Source organism: Salvelinus fontinalis, chromosome 18 (genome assembly GCF_029448725.1).
Source record: "Salvelinus fontinalis isolate EN_2023a chromosome 18, ASM2944872v1, whole genome shotgun sequence".
Taxonomy (NCBI): Eukaryota; Metazoa; Chordata; class Actinopteri; order Salmoniformes; family Salmonidae; genus Salvelinus; species Salvelinus fontinalis.
The window spans coordinates 1531943-1552520 of record NC_074682.1 but is presented as its reverse complement, the minus strand read 5'-3'; the positions used below and the strand labels follow the sequence as shown (position 1 = coordinate 1552520).

The window sequence follows — 20578 nt, the reverse complement described above, 5'->3', positions numbered from 1 at the left end:
TAAAACCACCGTGCTGTAAACCTGCACATGATCTCTGTGTGAGCAGCATAGGTCAGCGCCTGGCTGCTCGCAGAGCAAATAGACATGGCCTAGAAAGGTACACCAAACAGGATCATATGACCATGTAGTAATAACCACTAGCAACCGTATATTAAGTCCTTTTTATATAGACCTGTGGCTTAAGTGAACAATGGTGACTTGCTGATGATCTCCATCAGTGTTTAAAATCACTTCCAAGCATCATAAAATGACCAATAGCATGTTTATGCCCACATCGCTAGTTTTGGATTGTTGTCTTTCATAAGATGTGTTTTCTAAACTTTCCTGGGAAATGTGACATGCATCTCCCATATGAGTGTTTCGAAGCACAGGTGTAAGACTGTATGGATGGGGATGGGGTGATTTCACTGAATGAGTGGGAAAAAAAGCCCTAAAACAAATGCATGAGGTGAGACCTAAAAGGGCCCACTCCCTCCCTCAGTCACAGACAGTCAGCTGAACAGCCACACGGATGGCCAGACCAGACACTCGCACACATACCCAATTCCAAACCAAAAGGTGTAAAAAAGGAAACATACAGCTCCAGAAAATATGTACCATTTCAAATTCTTTGATGAATTTAACAAAAAAGAAAAGTTCATGGTGGGGCCTGTAATTAATTTGCAATTGGACAACTGTTATTCCTGAGAGGAGTCTGTATCTATGTCTCTTCTCCAGGCCAGAGCACAAAACTTCCCTTTCTTAAACACCCTTTAGACCTGTTCTCACACACACAGGCCCCAGTAGACTCTTTCCCTCTCCCAGAGCCCCTTGTGGACCAACGAGACAGTGATCTGTCAGTCAGCGGGAAACCCAACACCACCGTTTCCATGGAGAAGCCTCCATTCACTGTCAAAGACCTAAAGCAATTGGCTGAGAGCAACTGACAAACACGTATCAACTAGCACACCTGTTATATACTCATCAGGCACTTCATTACTGGTTTACAGATTTATTTTGAAGGAGGATTCATACAAACAAAAAGAAAAACAAAGATTCCTTTGAGACTTATTTCAGTTAGGGCAAAAGTCCCATTTTATACATTGATGATTCGCCAGGCAACATGTATACGTTTCCCATAACATTGAGAGCATTGGAAGACGGAACCGCTGCACCAGAAAAACTTAGACAGCGGGGCATGTAACAGCAAAGGCTATGAAGAACGCTTATAAATATTATGGCATCAGAAAAAATAGATAGCTAGAAAGGATTTCTGTATAATTTTTTAAAACGAAGTGCAACATTCCAAGTGGGCATATTCTTACTCTCAAAACTTATAGGAAATGGCGGTGGTTGGTATTCCCTGCCAGTCAGTTGGTTGATGGGACACTGGTTAGGGGATTGTTTTGGAGGGTGGGTGGGGAAAGGGTGAAGGGAGAGAGAGAGAGTGTATGTTGTGTAGATCAGGTGTGAGAGTCCCTGCATGGCTATCCTGCCTAGAGTACAGTGTTTCTGGCCACAGAGGAGTAGAGAAGGCGGTGGAGCAGGGTGATGGGGGTGGGCGTCTTAGAGCCCAGCGTCGTTGTAGGTGGGCGTGGGGACCTTCAGGATGCTCTGTGCATTATCCTCCAGAAGGGGGCGCCAATTGACCTCCCCAGTCAGCAGGAGATCCTCCCCGTCCAGAGCGTCGATAAACTGCATCTGTGTGGAACAAGCACAGATAGACAAAGAAAGCACCATTAAGACTAGCACAAGGACATCATTAGAGGCAAACTGATGCTTCATATTTTTATTATGTACTGAATAGTCAATGATAGTTTGTGGAACATTGAAATGGTGAACAAAACCAAAGCAACCTCCTCAAGTATTTTTGCGTATGTCGCACATCACTACTTCACAGGAGAGGCATTTTATTATTTAAATCAAAATGCGTTTTGCAGAAATGTCTTCTGGAACATATGAACTTTCATGTGCCTTAATAAAAACTAGTATGCCATCTGTAAATACGAATACAATTGTTAAAATTACAAGCCTAGTTGATTCAGCCACGAAAAATGGCAAGAATCTTCCCGCTAGCCATGATTGGTTGAGATAATGGATGGGCTGGACATGCCCGAGAGAGAGGAGTTCAGATTGGTGTACCAACGCGTCAGTCTATAACATGAGCTGCTCAGTATGTATCGATAATCTTTCTACCACAGCTTTAGAAAGATAAACTGCAAAAAAAAGTATTGCTACTGCTCTCAATGTTGCTGCACCGAATTTGACGTGTTATCGACAAAGTCAAAATCAGAGGGGAAAAGGTTGTGATGATTACTTTCTGTAGGACAATCGTGCCATGCTGACTCCCTCGGACACTGCAAATGAATCAGATGAGGAAATCCCTGACATTTTAACTGAACCAGACATTGTAGAGTCTTCTGATGACAGTGATGGGGAAGAAACGGCGTGTTGTCACAGAATAAGTTTAACCGAGGGAGTTGAAGAGAGTCAGAAGGCTGTTGTATAAAACATCTGTCTCCGGATTACATCTTCAAACTAACGGCAACTATGGCATCCATGACAGAGGGAGAAGCGTTCATCCATGTAAGAGTTTAGCAAGCTACATTTTCAGAAAGTTGTTTTCAGTGCCAGTTAAAGCATACTGTTAGCTAGCTAGCTAATGTTGTGTATGATCTGTAGTAATATTATTTGTATCTCAGAAATACATTTGCATTGCTAGCTAACATTGAACCTAGTTGGTTAGCTTTAGCTACCTACAGATTCATGCATGGTACTAATGTTATGAGTTGGTATTATGGCTAATTGTTTAGCTAGCTAGCTATATGTCAAAAACAAAATGACTCCACTATGCAAGTAACCATTTAATTGAACCGTTTACACCTTCTGTATGCTGTGCATGTGACAAATACACTTTGATTTTATTTGATATAGTGTGTGTTTACCAGAGACAGTAATGTGAAGAACAACATGACCTGCACCAAAGTCAAATTAGGATAACTAAAGGCAAACGAGACAGTCTAAGTACAACAATTCTTAGGTAAAATGCCCTGCTTTTATTTCGTCACACTCACAACCGTAAGCTATTTTCTGTAATTAGTGTGCCATTAACGAGCTCTGACTGGGAAAAGTACATTTGTAGGGTCATCCAACTCGGAATCACTGGCCTCTTTCTAGAGCTCCCCCATCCACCATCTAAACTGCTATGAAATACCTTTTCAACAACCAGAATAATTTTAATTTTCAGCTGGTAATCAAACTACGTAAAAGACGCAAAAGCAAAACTTCAATGGGAAGTATATAAATCGCACACAGAACTTACCTACCGCTTCTTAGACTTGCCTTTAATGAGAATAACAGATCGACAGTTCATTCGGAAAGTATTCAGACCCCTTCCTTTTTCCACATTTTGTTACGTTACAGACGTATTCTAAAACAAATTAAATTACTTTCAGCGCAAAAACCAAGCCATGAGGTTGAAGGAATTGTCTGTAAAGCTCCAATACAAGACTGTGTTGAGGCACAGATCTGGGGAGTGTACCAAAAATGTTCTGCAGCATTGAAGGTCCCCAAGAGCACAGCGGCCTCCATCATTGTTAAACGGAAGAAGTTTGGAACCACCAATACTCTTTCAAGAGCTGGCCGCCCGACCAAACTGAGCAATCGGGGTAGAAGGGCCTTGGTCAGGGAAGTGACCAAGAACCCGATGGTCACTCTGACAGAGCTCCTCTGTGGAGATGGTTGTCCTTTTGGAAGGGTCTCCCATCTCTGCAGCACTCCACCAAATCAGGCCTTTATGGTTAAGTGGCCAGACGAAAGCCACTCCTCAGTAAAAGGCACATTACAGCCCGCTTGGAGTTTGCCAAAAGGCACCTTAAGGACTCTCAGACCATGAGAAACAAGATTCTCTGGTCTGATGAAACCAAGATTTAACTATTTTGCCTGAATGCCAAGCGTCATGTCTGGAGGAAACCTGGCACCATCCCTACGATGAAGCATGATGTGGCAGCATCATGCTGTGGGGATGTTAATCAGCGACTGGGAAACTAGTCAGGATCAAGGGAAAGATGAACAGAGCAAAGTAGAGAGATCCTTGATGAAAACCTGGTCCAGTTCGCTCAGGACCTTAGACTTGGGTGAAGGTTCACTGTCCAACAGAACAACGACCCTGAGCACACAGCCAAGACCACGCAGGAGTGGCTTCGGGACAAGCCTCAATGTCCTTGAGTAGCCCAGCCAGAGCCCAGATTTAAACCTGATTGAACATCTCTGGAGAGACCTAAAAAAAATATATGTTTTTGCTTTGTCATTATGGGGTAGTGTGTGTAGACTGAGGGAAAATAAACAATTCAATCCATTTTAGAATAAGGCTGTAACATAACAAAATCTGGAAAAAGTCAAGGGGTCTGAATACTTTCCAAATGCACTGTATATAACTCACATTTCAATGTGAATTTGGTAGGGTCACCCAAAAAGTTACATATTGCATCTTTAAGTAATTAAGTGGCTTGAGCTCATGGAAGGAGCATTTGATGAAAGTAACTAGTGTGTGTAACGATGCAGTGGCAATGCCAGTGCAGCGAGCCACCACTGTACGTGACTTCATCACTGGGGAAGGGGCCGAGGGCCTGCGATTACCTCTCCTGTAGTGTGTCATCAGGCATGGCCAGGTTTTATGTGCTGCACCTGTGATTTAACAGCTCTGGCCCACTTGATTAACAAACCTGTTTTCTTTGCACTGCCTTTTCTCCCAGTCTCTCATTTCCTCTACCTTTCAAGAGCTCGACTACGCTCTTGAAATCGAGCTCAGAGAAACAGTATCTTTTGTTTTTTTCCCCCTCTTGAAAAGTCCCCCCTCGTCTCATAAATTGCTGGCAGTGCCTGTAATGTAGGCTAGCTAACTCTATCCTGTGGCATGGCCCCAGGGCAGGGCCCTGTCTCTGTGTGCAGTGATGCGAGGACACCTTTAATGCAAGCAGGCAGGAGTGGGTCAGGCCCTGGACAACGTACACACCAATAACTCAGGACTACAGGACCAAGGGGGGTGCCAGTGGAGTGGCCGTCACACGTTCCCAACGCCACTTTCATATGTTTTCGTACTAACATCAGTTTCACTGTCGCCATGCCGGCTTGGGTCGAGGAAACGGTCAAACGCTTGATTTAGTTTGACCGTAAATCTGACACCTTTAACCCTTTACACTCGTAGAAATAGGCCTATATGGATATGGCCAAATTTAAATGTTTCTAACAGAATAACTATAAAAAGCATTATGTATGACCATGGTAGCAATTGAAAGAGAACATTTAGGAGCTTGTTAGACCAAAAGGTGAGGACAAAAGCTCACCTGACAAGACTTGAATCCCAACAGACTTGATTTTGTGCATTTTACCAGTGGTGGAGAAAGTACCCAAGTAAAATAAAGATATCTTAAAAGAAAATGACAAGTAAAAGTCACCCAGTAAAATACTACTTGAGTAAAAGTATTGGGTTTTAAATATACTTAAGCATCAAAAGTAAATGCTATAAATATTTACACATTCCTTAAGCAACACTGATTTTTTTATTCACAGGTAGCCAGGGGCACACTCCAACGCTCAGACATAATTTACAAATGAAGCATCAAAGGCAGTAGTGATGACTGCGTTCTTTTGATAAGTGTGTGAATACAAAGTAGCCACAGTTTGCCTTGCATTGCACACTTTTGGCATTCTCTCAACCAGCTTCACCTGGAATGCTTTCCCAACAGTCTTGAAGGAGTTCCCACATATGCTAAGTACTTGTTGGCTGATTTTCCTTCACTCTGCGGTCCAACTCAACCCAAACCATCTCAATTGGGTTGAGGTCGGGTGATTGTGGAGGTCAGGTCATTTGATGCAGCACTCCATCACTCTCCTTCTTGGTCAAATAGCCCTTACACAGCATGGGTGTGTGTTTTGGGTCATTGTCCTGTTGAGAAACAAATTATAGTGGGACTCAGCGCAAATCAGATGGGATGGCGTATCTCTGCAGAATGCTGTGGTAGCCATGCTGGTTAAGTGTGCCTTCAATTCTAAATAAATCAGACTGTCACCAGCAAAGCACCCCCGCACCACGTCCTCCATGCTTCACAGTGGGAACCACACATGCGGAGATCATCCTACTCTGCATTTCACAAAGAAACAGCGGTTGGAACCAAAAATCTCAAATTTGAACTCATCAGACCAAAGAAAAGATTTCCACCGGTCTAATGTCCATTGCTCATGTTTCTTGGCGCAAGCAAGTCTCTTCTTCATATTGGTGTCCTTTAGTAGTGGTGTCTTTGCAGCAATTCGACAATGAAGGCCCGATTCACACAATCTCCTCTGAACAGTTGATGTTGAGATGTGTCTTGCTTACTTGAACTCTGTGAAGCATTTATTTGGGCTGCAATTTCTGAGGCTGGTAACTGAACTTATCTTTTGCAGCAGATGTGACTCCGGGTCTTCCTTTCCTGTGGCAGTCCTCATGAGAGCTAGTTTCATCACAGCGCTTGATCGTTTTTGCGACTGCATTTGCCATTTTTCCAGATTGACTGACCATGTCTAAAAGTAATGATAGAAACTATCTGCTGATTTGAGCTGTTCTTCCCATAATATAGACTTGGCATGTACTCTGGAGCGAGATCAATTTCGAGGTGGAGGGTCCGTCATGGTCTGGGGCAGTGTGTCACAGCATCATCGGACTGAGCTTGTTGTCAGTGCAGGCAATCTCCACGTTGTGCATTACAGGGAAGACATCCTCCTCCCTCATGTGGTAACCTTCCTGTAGGCTCATCCTGACATGACATCCAGCAGGGCAATGCCACCAGCCATACTGCTCATTCTGTCCGTGATTTCCTGAAAGACAGGAATGTCCATGTTCTGCCATGGCCAGCGAAGAGCCCAGATCTCAATCCCATGTAGCACGTCTGGGACCTGTTGGATCGGAGGGTGAGGGCTAGGACCATTCCCCCCCAGAAATGTCCGGGAACTTGCAGGTGCCTTGGTGGAAGAGTGGGGTAACATCTCACAGCAAGAACTGGCAAATCTGGTGCAGTCCATGAGGAGATGCACTGCAGTACTTAATGCAGTTGGTGGCCACACCAGATACTGACTGTTACTTTTGACCCCCCTTTGATCAGGGACACATTATTCCATTATTATAAGCCAAATGTCTGTGGAACTTGTTCAGTTTGTCTCAGTTGTTGAATATTGTCATGTTCATTCAAATATTTACACATGTTAAGTTTGCTGAAAATAAACGCAGTTGATGTTTCTTTTTTTGCTGAGTGTGTGTGTATGTATGTATATATAAATAATATATGACGCTGTACAACGTGTTCAATTCCCCGACGGGGAGGAAGTAGTAGGCTGTGCTTGTAAATTTTGTTTTTAACTGACTTGCCTAGTTAAATAAAGGTTACACCAAGAGCACATAGAATTGTAGTCTAACCAATACTCAAATGGAGATGAAGTGAAAATATAAATCACAGTGAGTTATCTAGACCAGTCCCCATGCTGTTCTCAGAGCAGCGCGAAACAGTGCTAAAATAGTTGTAGGCTTTTGCTTCAAATCCTGTTGCTTCTAACTTCAATATGCTCTTTAAATAAATAACACCTACACCACTTTTAACAGCACATTACTCAACACTAGTGAGACTCAAGTTGCCTATATACAGTATATCTAAAAATATGACGTGCTACGGCAATACTTAGAGATTGGAGTATATTTCTGTAATTCAGTGATATTTATTCCCATAGTAATTCGTTATGGATCTATAACTAAATCAACATCTGCATTTCAAAAGTATTTTTATCATTATTGTATTAATGAAAGCATAAAGATGCCATTATTACTTACATTGTTTTAGTTTGAACGTGCAGACTGACACAAAGAACAGAACAGCGGGAACATTTCCCTAGTCAGCGCCATTATTAGTGCAATGCCCCTTAAATATTTGAGATTATTTTGTTTTCAAATAATGTAAAATAAGCGAGAAAATTATCAGTTTCTATTTAGGTTTATGTCGCCCATTCATTGTTAGAGCACCGATTATGCTTTTGGGTCCTACTAACTCCCCCTTGCGCTGGTCTGGAGCAATGAAGTGGTGACGCAGTGTACTACCGTACTAACCACAAATTACCTCTAAGTCCCGCGGCGTAAACTCACAACTTTTAAAAAGGAGGAACCACTGTACCCTAAGCCTAGTAATGATAATGACATTACTTATAATAGTTAAATGACACTGAACAAAAACAAATGCAACAATTTCAAAGATTTTATCGAGTTACAGTTAATAAGGAAAATCTGTCAATTTAAATAAATTCATTAGGCCCTAATCTATGGATTTCACATGACTGGGAATAACAGATATGCATCTGTTGGTCACAGACACCTTTACATTTTTTGTAAAAAAGTCAGTGTCGGGTGTGACCACCATTTTCCTCATGCAGCTCGATACATCTCCATCTCATAGAGTTGAACAGGCGAAGTTTCTCGTACTGGCGGGAACACGCTGTCGTACATGCCGATTCAGAGCATCCCAAACATAATCAATGCATACAATTCCTGGAAGCTGGGACGGAAGAACTGGGACATTTTCAGCTTCCAGGAATTGTGTATATATCCTTGGGCCGTGCATTATCATGCTGAAACAGGAGGTGATGGTGGTGGATGAATGGCATGACAATGAGCCTCAGGATCTCAACACGGTATCTGTGCATTCAATTTGCCATTGATTAAATTGCAATTGTGTTCATTGTCTGTAGCTTATGCCTGCCCATACCCATAACCCTACCACCACGGGGCACACCAAACTGCTCGCACACACGACACCATGGCTGTCTGCGTCTGCCATCTACAGTTGAAACCAGGATTCATCCATGAAGAGCACACTTCTCCAGTATGCCAGTGGCCATCCAAGGTGAGAATTTTCCCACGCCAAACTGCAGTCAGGTCAAGACTCAGGTGAGGACGATGAGCATGCAGATGAGGTTCCCTGAGATGGTCTCTGACAGTTTGAGCAGTAATTCTTTGGTTGTGCAAACCCACAGTTATCAGCTGTCCAGGTGGCTCATCTCAGACCATCCCGCAGGTGAAGAAGCCGGGTATGGAGGTGGGCTGGCGTGGTTACACATGATCTGCAGTTGAGGCCAGTTGGGCGGACTTCCAAATTCTCTAAAATGAGCTTGGAGGTGACTTGTGGTAGAGAAATTAACATAAAATCATCTGGCAACAACCCTGGTGGACATTCCTGCAGTCAGTATTCCAATTGCATGCTCCCTCAAAACTTGAGACATCTGTGGAATGATGTTGTGTGACAAAACTGCACATTTTAGAGTGGCCTTTTGTCCCCAACACAAGGTGCACCTCTGTAATGATCACACTGTTTAACCAGCTTCTTCTATGCCACACCTGTCAGGTGGATGGATAATATTGGCAAAGGAAAAATGCTCACCAACAGGGATATAAACAAATTTCTGCCCAAAATCTGACAGAAATAAGCTTTTGTGCACATGGAAAATTTCTGAGATCTTTTATTTCAGTTGATGAAACATGGGACCAACACTTAGGACCGAGACAACATGTTGCATTTATATTTTTGTATAGTAACTAGGGCTGGGAAGATATCAGTATCGCAATATTTTTTCATGGCAACTGTCACGGATTACATTTAGAAAGTAACCTACCCAACCCTGATTGCGTCGTCATCAACTCCAATTAGAATCTTAGTCTGTTATAGCCTAGTTTGTTAAATAGCCTACCGAAACAAAATGTAGGCCTATCCCATATTTGCTGTTCCTAAATAGGCTTCCTACAGTCACTGACACGTTTCATGAAATGTGCCCAAACTTTTCACAGAAGCTGAGCAAAATAATATCAAATGTAAATAAAAAGATTGGGAATCTGTTGAAAGTTTTTCTTTTAATAAAACATTGGTGATGTAAGCCTACATAAGGCCTACTGTGTGCCTCTCTGCTGTCAAAATCAATGCCATAACCAATCGCGTTCCCCGTAAACCTGCTTTTGGTCAGTCTTAAATATCCTTAGTTGTGCATATTGGCACATGTTTTTAAGGACACACCTATATTTACATCCCTCCCACCTCAGCACAAGCGAGCTGATGTCAGACAGGTAAATTGCCGAACCTGGCATAAGGTGTGGAACATGCCAGTGTCAGCTTTAACATGACGAAATGTTAAATCTTTTTTTGTGAACAATTGTCTTCAAATGACACTTTGGAGAGCCTAGTTTTCATTATTTTTTATTATTTAAACATTCAATTTAAATAACTCAATATAAACTAGGCTCTCTAGTGCCTTTTTCAAATAGTTCCTTTTTCTAATCCCATCCGTTCCATGCATTTGAACTGTTCCAGAACTAGCACACCTGATTTAACTTGTCAACTAATCATCAAACCCTAGAATAGGCGAATTAGGTGAGCTAGTTCAGGGCTACAACAAAATTGTGAAACGTCTGGGGGTCCCCACGTCCCTCAGGTCTTTCCAAACCTGAAGTCGGGGCAGATTCTTTGGTTTTCTTTATTTGGGGAACCACTGAGGACTGGGGTCCCCGTATCTCATCTTGTGGTGATATGGAGGCTCGTCTTCCTTTCTCACCTGTTTACGGACGTACTCCACCATGAGCTCCAGCTGCCTGGGGTCCTCGCACTGGCGGTTGAACATGTTCCTCCACAGGGCGGCCGCCAGCACCCCATCGTCCGAAAGGATTCCCTTCAAATGCAACAACACAGAGGAGGTGAATCATGGTTGTCGTCATGCTCATTACCTTCCATCACTGCGTTGTCAAATAACACTGAGGACTGGACCAGACAGAACACAGTGGCTCCTGCAGGACCGTTCCGCCAGTCAGGCCTAGAACAGCACCACGACATGCTAGCTGCTGACCTGTTCCCAAGCAGGCTTGGTCTCTGGGGCCCTTCCATTCCTAGTCATCATTTCCAGTGTGTGTTGTGTTTTATACTATCTGCCACAGCTGAGGCAAAGATAACCCTAATGGTCAAAGCGGGGTCTTACCTCATCATATCCAAAAATAGCAGCATAGAAAGTCTCTGTCATAGCCCTCATGCTTTCCTTCCGGTGAATGGCATCAATCTAGACGGGCGAGAGACAGGAGGGAAGGAAGATGGAGGGATGTGGGTTAGCCAGCTGCAGAGCAAGAATCCAAGTTGGTATTAACACTATTTTGGGTAAACAGTCCCAATACTACTGCTTTGCTTGAGTTCCTCAAATTTGGTCACATTTTCCACTTCAAGCGCACGCACACACACTTTCCCCTCCTGAAATATAAATAAACCTTTTCCTTGAGCTGTTGGAGCCAGTTTATAGTGCTTGACTAGGTTGGGAGTAGGGGATCTTTGTGGCCACTCACTGAGTGTGTCCAGCAGGTGGAGTAAACTATCCTTACATAAATACAGCACTCATACGTACATACAGTACTGTATTAGGTACACCAAGGACACTAATAACACTCAGGGAGTTTAGATAATGAATGCATTGTAATAGACTAGGAGAGTAAAACACAGAACTCAATAGGCTGTGACAAGAATTAAATCAGAGGTGGCCTCGAGGAATCTTCCATACAAACTCAGCAGCTTGAAAAACGGTAACCTGAGAGCGGTTTGAGAACTCAATAGATGAGGACCTAGTTTTACCGGTTCGACACGCCCAATTTCACATTTCAGGTGTGATGAGACACGCATTGAAAACAGGTCCATTTGTAGCAGGCGTGATAGGACAGGAGTAGAACTCCCACTTAGAACAATTACAACAAGGTCTAAAAGACAAGTATGAGTCCCTTAACCTCTGCTCTGTGCAATTCTCCACAGTAACATACATGCTGCAATCTCTGGTGTTTTTGGGTTCATAAAAAAAAAAAAAAAAAAGTGATTTCATTTATTAAAAATCAGTTTAAAGGCTTCCACAATTCCTTCCCCTCATGCTTTAAACTGTGGAATACTGCAGAGCAGCGGCCTCTCACTGTCAACTGCGTTTATTTTCAGCAAACTTGTTCATAAATATTTGTATGAACATAAGATTCAACAACTGATACATAAGCTGAACAAGTTCCACAGATATTTGACTAACAGAAATGGTATAATGTGTCCCTGAACAAAGGGGGGGGGGGAGGGGGGGGGGGGTCAAAATCAAAAGTCAGTCAGTATCTGGTGTGGCCACCAGCTGCATTAAGTACTGCAGTGCATCTCCTCTTCATGGACTGCACCAGATTTGCCAGTTCTTGCTGTGAGATGTTACCCCACTCTTCCACCAAGGCACCTGCAAGTTCCCAGACATTTCTGGGGGGAATGGTCCTAGCCCTCCCCCTCCAATCCAACATGTCCCAGACATGCTCAATGGGATTGAGATCCAGGCTCTTTGCTGGCCCTGGCAAACATGGACATTCCTGTCTTTCAGGAAAATCAGCCATACTGCTTGTTTTGTGTGTGGTGGCATTTTCATGCTAGAGGGTCATGTCAGGATGAGCCTGCAGGAAGGGTACCACGAGGGAGGAGGATGTCTTCCCTGTAACGCACAGCGTTGAGATTGCCTGCAATGACAAGCTCAGTCCGATGATACTGTGACACATCGCCCCAGACCATGACGGACCCTCCACCTCGAAATCAATCCCGCTCCAGAGTACAGGCCCCAGTGTAACGCCCATTCCTTCGACGATAAACTTGATTCCGATCATCCCCCTGGTGAGACAAAACCACGACTTGTCAGTGAAGAGAACTTTTTGCCAGTCCTGTCTGGTCCAGCGACAGTGGGTTTGTGCCCATAGGCGACATTGTTGCCGGTGATGTCTGGTGAGGACCTGCCTTACAACAGGCCTACAAGCCCTCAGTCCAGCCTCTCACGGACAGTCTGAGCACTGATAGAGGGATTGTGCGTTCCTGGTGTAACTCGGGCAGTTGTTGTTTCCATCCTGTACCTGTCCCGCAGGTGTGATGTTCAGATGTACCAATCCTGTGCAGGTGTTGTTAGAGGTGGTCTGCCATTGCGAGGGCGATCAACTGTCCGTCCTGTCTCCCTGTAGCGCTGGTCTTAGGCGTCTCACAATACGGACATTGTCATTTATTGCCCTGGTCACATCTGCAGTCCGCATGCCTCCTTGCAGCATGACTAAGGCACATTCACGCAGATGAGCAGGGACCCTGGGCATCTTTCTTTTGGTGTTTTTCGGAGTCAGTAGAAAGCCTCTTTAGTGTCCTAAGTTTTCATTACTGTAACCTTAATTGCCTACCGTCTGTAAGCGTCTTTACAACTGTTCCACAGGTGCATGTTCATTGAACAAGCATGGGAAACAGTGTTTAAACCCTTTACAATGTAGATATGTGAAGTTATTTGGATTTTTACAAATTATCTTTGAAAGACAGGGTCCTGAAAAAGGGACATTTCTTTTTTTGCCAAGTTTATATACCAACGACCTTCCTTATGCCTCATCTGAAACTTAAGCTACTATATTTGCAGATTTTTTTTATTTAACTAGGCAAGTCAATTAAGAACAAATTCTTATTTACATTGACGGCCTACCATAAGGCCTCCAGCGGGGACGGGAGCTTAAACACACACACACCCATTCAAAAGTTTGGGGTCACTTAGAAATGTTCTTGTTTTTGAGAGAAAATGACATTTGTCCATTAAAATAACATCAAATTGATCAGAAATACAGCGCAGACTTCGTTAATGTTGTAAATGACTATTGTAGCTGGAAACTGCAGATTTTTTATGAAATAGCTACATAGGCGTACAGAGGCCCATTATCAGCAACCATCACTCGTGTTTCAATGGCACGTTGTGTTAGCTAATCCAAGTTTATCATTTTTAAAGGCTAATTGTTCATTAGAAAACCCTTTTGCAATTATGTTAGCACAGCTGAAAACTGTTGTCCTCATTAAAGAACCAATAAAACCGGCCTTCTTTAGACTAGTTGAGTATCTGGAGCATCAGCATTTGTGGGATCGATTACAGGCTCAAAATGGCCAGAAACCGATAACTTTCTGAAACTCGTCAGTCTATTCTTGTTCTGAGAAATAAAGGCTATTCCATGCGAGAAATTGCCAAGAAACTGAAGATCTCATACAACGCTGTGTACTACTCCCTTCACAGAACAGTGCAAATGAGCACTACAACAGAATAGAAAGAGTGGGAGGCCCCGGCCCACTACTGAGCAAGATGACAAGTACATTAGAATGTCTAGTTTGAGAACCAGACGCCTCACAAGTCCTCAACTGGCAGCTTCATTAAATAGTACCTGCAAAACACCAGTCTCAATGTCAACATTGAAGAGACGACTCCGGGATGCTGGCCTTCTAGGCAGAGTTGCAAAGAAAAAGCCATCTCTTAGATTGGCCAATAAAAATAAAAAGAAAGGCAAAAGGACACTGGACAGAGGAACCCTGCCTAGAAGGCCAGCATCCTGGAGTCGCCTCTTCACTGTTGACGTTGAGTCTGGTGTTTTGCGGGTACTATTTAATGAAACAGCCTGTGTATGTCAGCCTTGTACTGGTCTGTAGCTCCACTGTCCAGGTAAAGACAGAATATGCACTCGCAGAGCCATCTGCTCAGTGCCACGTTAACACTGTGGGGAACAAGGGGTCCCTTCATTTTAGTAACCCTCTCCTCTGGAGTTACATGGGCTTGCCCCGGTGGTGCCCTCAGGCCAGTTGGGTGGAGGAGCAGGAAAATGAGGCCAGGTTGAGGCAGTGCCAAGTGGGGCTTGAGCTGCCAGGGCACAGGAGTGGTTAAGCTTCGGGAGAAGGTATACGACTGAGCTTACAGCGAGGGCCCCGCTACTGCAGTCTTAATGAATCTTTACAGCTCGGGTTCTCATTCCCCTGCCACCGTCGAGAATGAGGTCACACCAACGGATGCCCAAATTCTCCATGGAAAACAGGCTTTAACGAGGCATGTTTGGGTGACCGGCGCATGGAGAGCAGCGACCTTTGACTTCAGGTGTTCCTGGCGTGGTATGGAACTACAATGTACAATATTGTAGGCCTATACATAGGACACACAAAGATGGTTCATGTTTCGAGATGGCTCTATCAGCTGATTCCAACTATTTAATAGTGGAGGTTACAGTACATCGTGGTGATTATTCAGGGCCCTGTAAAAGCTGGCCCACTCAGAGGATTACTCCAAATAGCTGGCAGCAGCTCGCCCGCCTCATTTGGGCTAAATAATACTGATAATGACCGAATACATTTTCCCTAAACAGACACCTGAAAATGTGAGAATTTTCTTGTAAAATCCAATGCTGAAACCTTTCCTTCTTGATTTACAGTCCGCACGGAAGGAGCGGTGTTACCGCATGGAAAAGCTGTCTGGATGGGCAAGTAAATCATGAAAATGGGCGAAGATCGCGGCAGCCTCAGACGTTAGTGCGAGCGCAGTAAAGGATACGAGGGCATGGCCTTTGACAATGGAGACATTGACATTTGTTTTACAAGGAAGGTATTCATTTGTCAGACATCTTTCTCTATTACAAGTTTTAACCATAAATCAATTTTGAAGCCATCAACATGAAAGTTATAGAATAGTATTACTTAAAGCACAAAGGGGGAATCTTGACTTGATAACCAGGCATTTCATTCCTTACAAGGAATAGACGGTGGGAGACAGGACAATTGACTTTCCTACTGTGCATATAGCTGGTGAAAATGTTGGCCAGCATCCAACTCTGTACATGTTGACATGACTGATAGCCAAAGCTGGTCTGGTTCAAGAGAACTGGTTCAGGGGTTATGCAACAAAAGTAGGCTATACAGTAGTAATGTATCCCATAAGATCATCTATTGCATTTTAAACAAGTTCACAGATAGATACATGTAAATCAGGTATGAAATGAGAATTCTTCTGTGTTTTTTTCTGGGTCTTGAGACACAAAGGGTTCAGAGATGAGGAATGACAGTCACGTTTAAAGTTTGGGGTGGGGGGCAGAGTGAGGCACTGACTGTTCTCACAGTTTATCATAACAGCGGAAACTTTAAAAAGCCCTTCAAACACTATTCAAGCCCCTGCTTCGGTAATGTTAATAGCGACACTACCTGGGGCTGCAACATCAGGACCAAATAGCATTTGAAATATACAGGTAACTGCCAAAATAAAGGAAACACAAAGTGCTTAAATATGGCATTGGGCCACCACATTACATTTTAGTAATTTAGCAGACCATCTTATCCAGAGCATTCATCTTAAAATAGTATGTACATTTTTCCTCAATTTTATTTAAGCCTTATTTTACCAGGTAAATTGACTAAGAACACATTTACAGCAACAACCTGGGGAATAGTTACAGGGGAGAGGGGGGATGAAAACACTAATTGTAAACTGGGGATGATTAGCCAAGATGGTATGAAGGCCAGATTGGGAATTTAGCCAGGACACCGGGATTAACACCCCTACGATAAGTGCCATGAGATCTTTAGTGACCACAGAGAGTCAGGACAGCCGTTTAACGTCCCATCCGAAAGACAGCACCCACACAGGGCAATGTCCCCAATCACTGCCCTGGGGCATTGGGATATGTTTTAGGACCAGAGGAAACTGGTGCCTCCTACTGTCCCTCCAACACCACTTCCAGCAGCATCTGGTCTCCCATCCAGGGACTGACTAGGACCAACCCTGCTTAGCTTGAGAAGCAAGCCAGCAGTGGGATGCAGGGTGGCATGCTGCTGGCTTTAAATTAGCTATCAATAAAGTCAGTCCTGGGGGGGGGGGGGGTTTAGACGTTTTCTGACGATTTGCAGGGACTCGCCCTAGCTTCAGGGGGAAGCTGGTTCCACCATTGGGGCTTTGATTGGGCTGAGTAGGAGCTGCCCTCCTGTATGGGTAAGAGAGACCAGAAATTACAGAACAGAGTACTCGGGTTGGAGTGTAGGGTTTGAGCATAGCCTGAAGGTAGGGAGGGGAAGTTCCTCTCGCTGCTCCTTAGGCAAGTACCATGGTGTTGTAGTGGATGCAAGCTTCAACTGGAAGCCAGTGGAATATGCGCAGAGGAGCGGCGTGACATGGGAGAACTTGGGAAGGTTGAACACCAGTCGGGCTGCGGCGTTTTGGGTAAGTTGCAGAGGTTTGATGACAACTGGGGAGCCCAGCCAACAGCAAGTTGCAGTAGTCCAGGCAGGAGAAGACAAATGCCTGGATTAGGTCCTGCACCACTTCCTATGTGCGATAGGAGCTGTTGTAGAGCATGAACTTTCAGGAGCAAGTCACTGCTTTGATGTTTGCAGAGAACAGCAAGATGTTGTCCAAGGTCACGCCAATGTTCTTTGCACTCTGGGAAGTGGACACTGGAGTAGTCACCATGATGGAGAGGTCATGGAGAGGGCAGGCTTTCTCTGGGAGGAAGAGCAGCTCAGTCTTGTCAAGGTTGAGCTTGAGGTGGTGGGCCGAGATACCTGCAGGCACGGAGAGATGCGTGTCGCCACCTGGGGGGGGGGGGGGGGGGGGGGGGAGTAGAAAAGTAGTTGTGTCATCCGCATAGCAAATGACAGGAGAGACCATGTGAGGACATGACAGAGCCGGGTGACTTGGTGTAGAGAGAGAAGAGGGCCTAGAACTGAGCCCGGAGGGACACCAGTAGTGAGGGTACATGCTGCAGACACAGATCCTCTCCACGTCATCTGGTAGGAGCAGCCTGCAAGGTAGGATGCAATCCAAGAGTGTGCAAAGCTTGAGACGCCCAGCCCTGAGAGGGTGGAGAAAAGGATCTAATTGGCAGCGGATACATCTTGGGAGGATGAGAACAGAGAAGAGAGAGTCAGCTTTGGCAGTACGGAGTGCCTCTGTGACACAGAGGACATCAGTCTCGGTTGAGTGACCCGTCTTGAAGCCTAACCGGCTAGGTTGAAGATCATTCTGAGAGAGATAGGGAGAGAGTTGGTAAAAGTCAGCACACCCTAGTATTTTGGTTTGAAGAAAAGGGTCTGTAGTTTATTTTGCAGTACTTTTACCCCTTTTTCTCCCAAACTTCGTGATATCCAATTGGTAGTTAGTCTTGTCTAATTGCTGCAACTCCCCTACGGACTCGGAAAGGCGAATGTTGAGAGCCATGCGTCCTCAGAAAAACGATTCTGCCAAGCTGCACTGCTTCTTGACACACTGCTCACTTAACCCGGAAGCCAGCCGCACCAATGTGTCGGAGGAAACACCGTCCAACTGGCGACCGAAGTCAGCTTGCAGGTGCCCGGCCCGCCACAATGAGTTGCTAGAGTGCGATGGGACAAGGACATTTCGTCCAGCCAAATCCTCCCCTAACCCAGACGACACTGGGCAAATTGTGCGCAGCTTCATGGGTCTCCTGGTTACGGCCGGGATTGAACCCAGGTCTGTAGTGGTGCTTTAGACTGCTAAACCACTCAGCAGTGGGTCTGTAGTTTTGACTTCAGAAGTGTCGAGTGTTAGATTCTTGAGGAGATGCAGCCAGTAATGAGTTGATAAGGAATGAGAGGTCTCCAGAGATGATCTGGAAAAGGGAATGGGATCGAGCGGGCAGGTTCTCGGGCGGCCGGACCTCACTAGTTGCAGGATTTAATCTGGAGAGAGAGGGGAGAAAGAGGTCAAGGCGTAGAGTCTTTCTCTGTGAGTGGGACCAGTGGACTCAATAGGCAGTGAATGAGAAGCAGATTTCAACCTTTTCAAAGTGGTTCAAAGTCATCCGCAGAGAGGGAGGAAAATAGTTTCCTAGGGTTAGAGGCAGAAGCTTGACATTTAGAGTGAAAGAAAGTGGCTGTACCAGTGGAAAGAGGAAGGTATAGAGCCAGAACAGTTGATGCACCTAGGCATACAGTGCATTTGGAAAGTATTCAGACACTTACTTTTTCCACATTTTGTTGTTACGTTACAGCCTTGTTCTAAGATTAAGAAGGAAAAATATTTAAATCAATCTACACAATATCTCACCAATTGGATGACAAGGCAAAAACAGTAAAAAAACAAACAGAAATACCTTATTTACATAAGTATTCAGACCCTTTGCTATGAGACTCGAAATTGAGCTCAGGTACATCCGATTTCCATTGATCATCTTTGAGATGTTTCTACAACTTTATTGAAGTGAACCTGTGGTGAAATTCAATTGATTGGACATGATTTAGAAAGGCACACACCCGTCTGTGTAAGGTCCCACAGTGCATGACAGTGCAAAAACCAAGCCTTGAGGACGAAGGAATTATCCGTAGAGCTCCGAGACAGGATTGTGACAAGGCACAGATCTGGGGAAATACACCAAAACAATTCTGCAGCATTGAAGGTCCCCAAGAACACAGTGGCCTCCATCATTCTTAAATGGAAGAAGTTTGGAACCACCCAGCCAAACTGAGCAATCGAGAGAAAACGGCCCTGATCAGGGAGGTGCCCAATAACCCGATGGTCACTCTGACAGAGCTCCAGAGTTCCTCTGTGGAGACGGGAGAATCTTCCAGAAGGACAACCATCTCTGCAGCACTCCACCAAATCAGGCCTTCATGGTAGAGTGGCCAGACGGAAGTCGCTCCTCAGTAAACGGCACATGATAGCCCACTTGGATTTTGCCAAAAGGCACCTAAAGGACTCTGACTATGAGAAACAAGATTCTCTGGTCTGATGAAACCAAGATTAAACTCTTCAGCCTGAATGCCAAGCGTCACATCTAGAGGAAACCTGGCACCACTCCTACGTTGAAGCATGGTGGTGGCAGCATCATGCTGTGGGATGTTTTTCAGCGACAGGGAGACTAGTCAGGATCAAGAGAAAGATAAACGGAGCAAAGTACAGAGAGATCCTCGATGAAAACCTGCTCCAGAGCACTCAGGACCTCAGACTGGGGTGAAGGTTCACCTTCCAACAGGACAACGACCCTAAGCACACAACCAAGAAAACGCAGGAGTGGCTTCTGGACAAGTCTCAATGTCCTTCAGTGGCCCAGCCAAAGCCCGGACTTGAACTCGATCGTACACCTCGAGACCTGAGAATAGCTGTGTAGCTACGCTCCCTACCCAACAGCGCTTGAGAGGATCTGAGAAGAATGGGAGAGACTCCCCCAAATACAGGTGTGCCAAGCATGTAGCATCATACCCAAGAAGACTCAAAGCTATAATCGCTGCCAAAGGTGCTTCAACTAAGTAAAGGATCTGAATACTTATCTAAATGTGATCTCAGGTTTCTACTTGTAATAACTCTGCAAAAATGTCTAAAAATCTGTTTAACTTTGTCAGTATGGGGGAGTGTCTAGATTGATTAAATTGATGAGGGAATTTTTGTATTTTTTTAATAAGGCTGTAAAGTTACAAAAAGTGGAAAAAGTCAAGGGGTCTGAATACTTTCCGAATGAAGTGTAGATTCTACAAGTGTCTGGAACTCTATTGGAGGAATGCAACACCATTCAGGGGCCACTACAGAAACTCATAAGTGTTCAATAATTGGGTTGAGATCTGGTGACAGAAGGCCATGGCATATTGTTTTCATGCTCATCAAACCATTCAGTGACCACTCGTGCCCCTGTGGAAGGGGGCATTGTCATCCTATGGGGGTATAGCCATGGTAGCCAAAATTGTTTTGGCCTGCCCAGCATTTTTATACTTGAACCTGGGCATGATGG

The 20578-nt window shown here is 44.6% G+C and overlaps 1 protein-coding gene across 1 annotated transcript in view; it reads right to left on the bottom strand.

Moving 5' to 3' along the window:
* Positions 1-975: 975 nt before the first annotated feature.
* LOC129814793 (ubiquinol-cytochrome-c reductase complex assembly factor 1) overlaps positions 976-20578 on the bottom strand; it is a 32314-nt gene continuing 12711 nt past the window's right edge. Inside the window, exons 7-9 of the mRNA XM_055867823.1 lie at positions 11014-11091; positions 10597-10710; positions 976-1680 (exon numbers count right to left, since the gene is read on the bottom strand). Of these exons, the coding sequence (XP_055723798.1) occupies positions 1546-1680; positions 10597-10710; positions 11014-11091 (327 nt within the window). The 3' untranslated portion in view covers positions 976-1545. The remainder of the gene's footprint in view (positions 1681-10596; positions 10711-11013; positions 11092-20578) is intronic.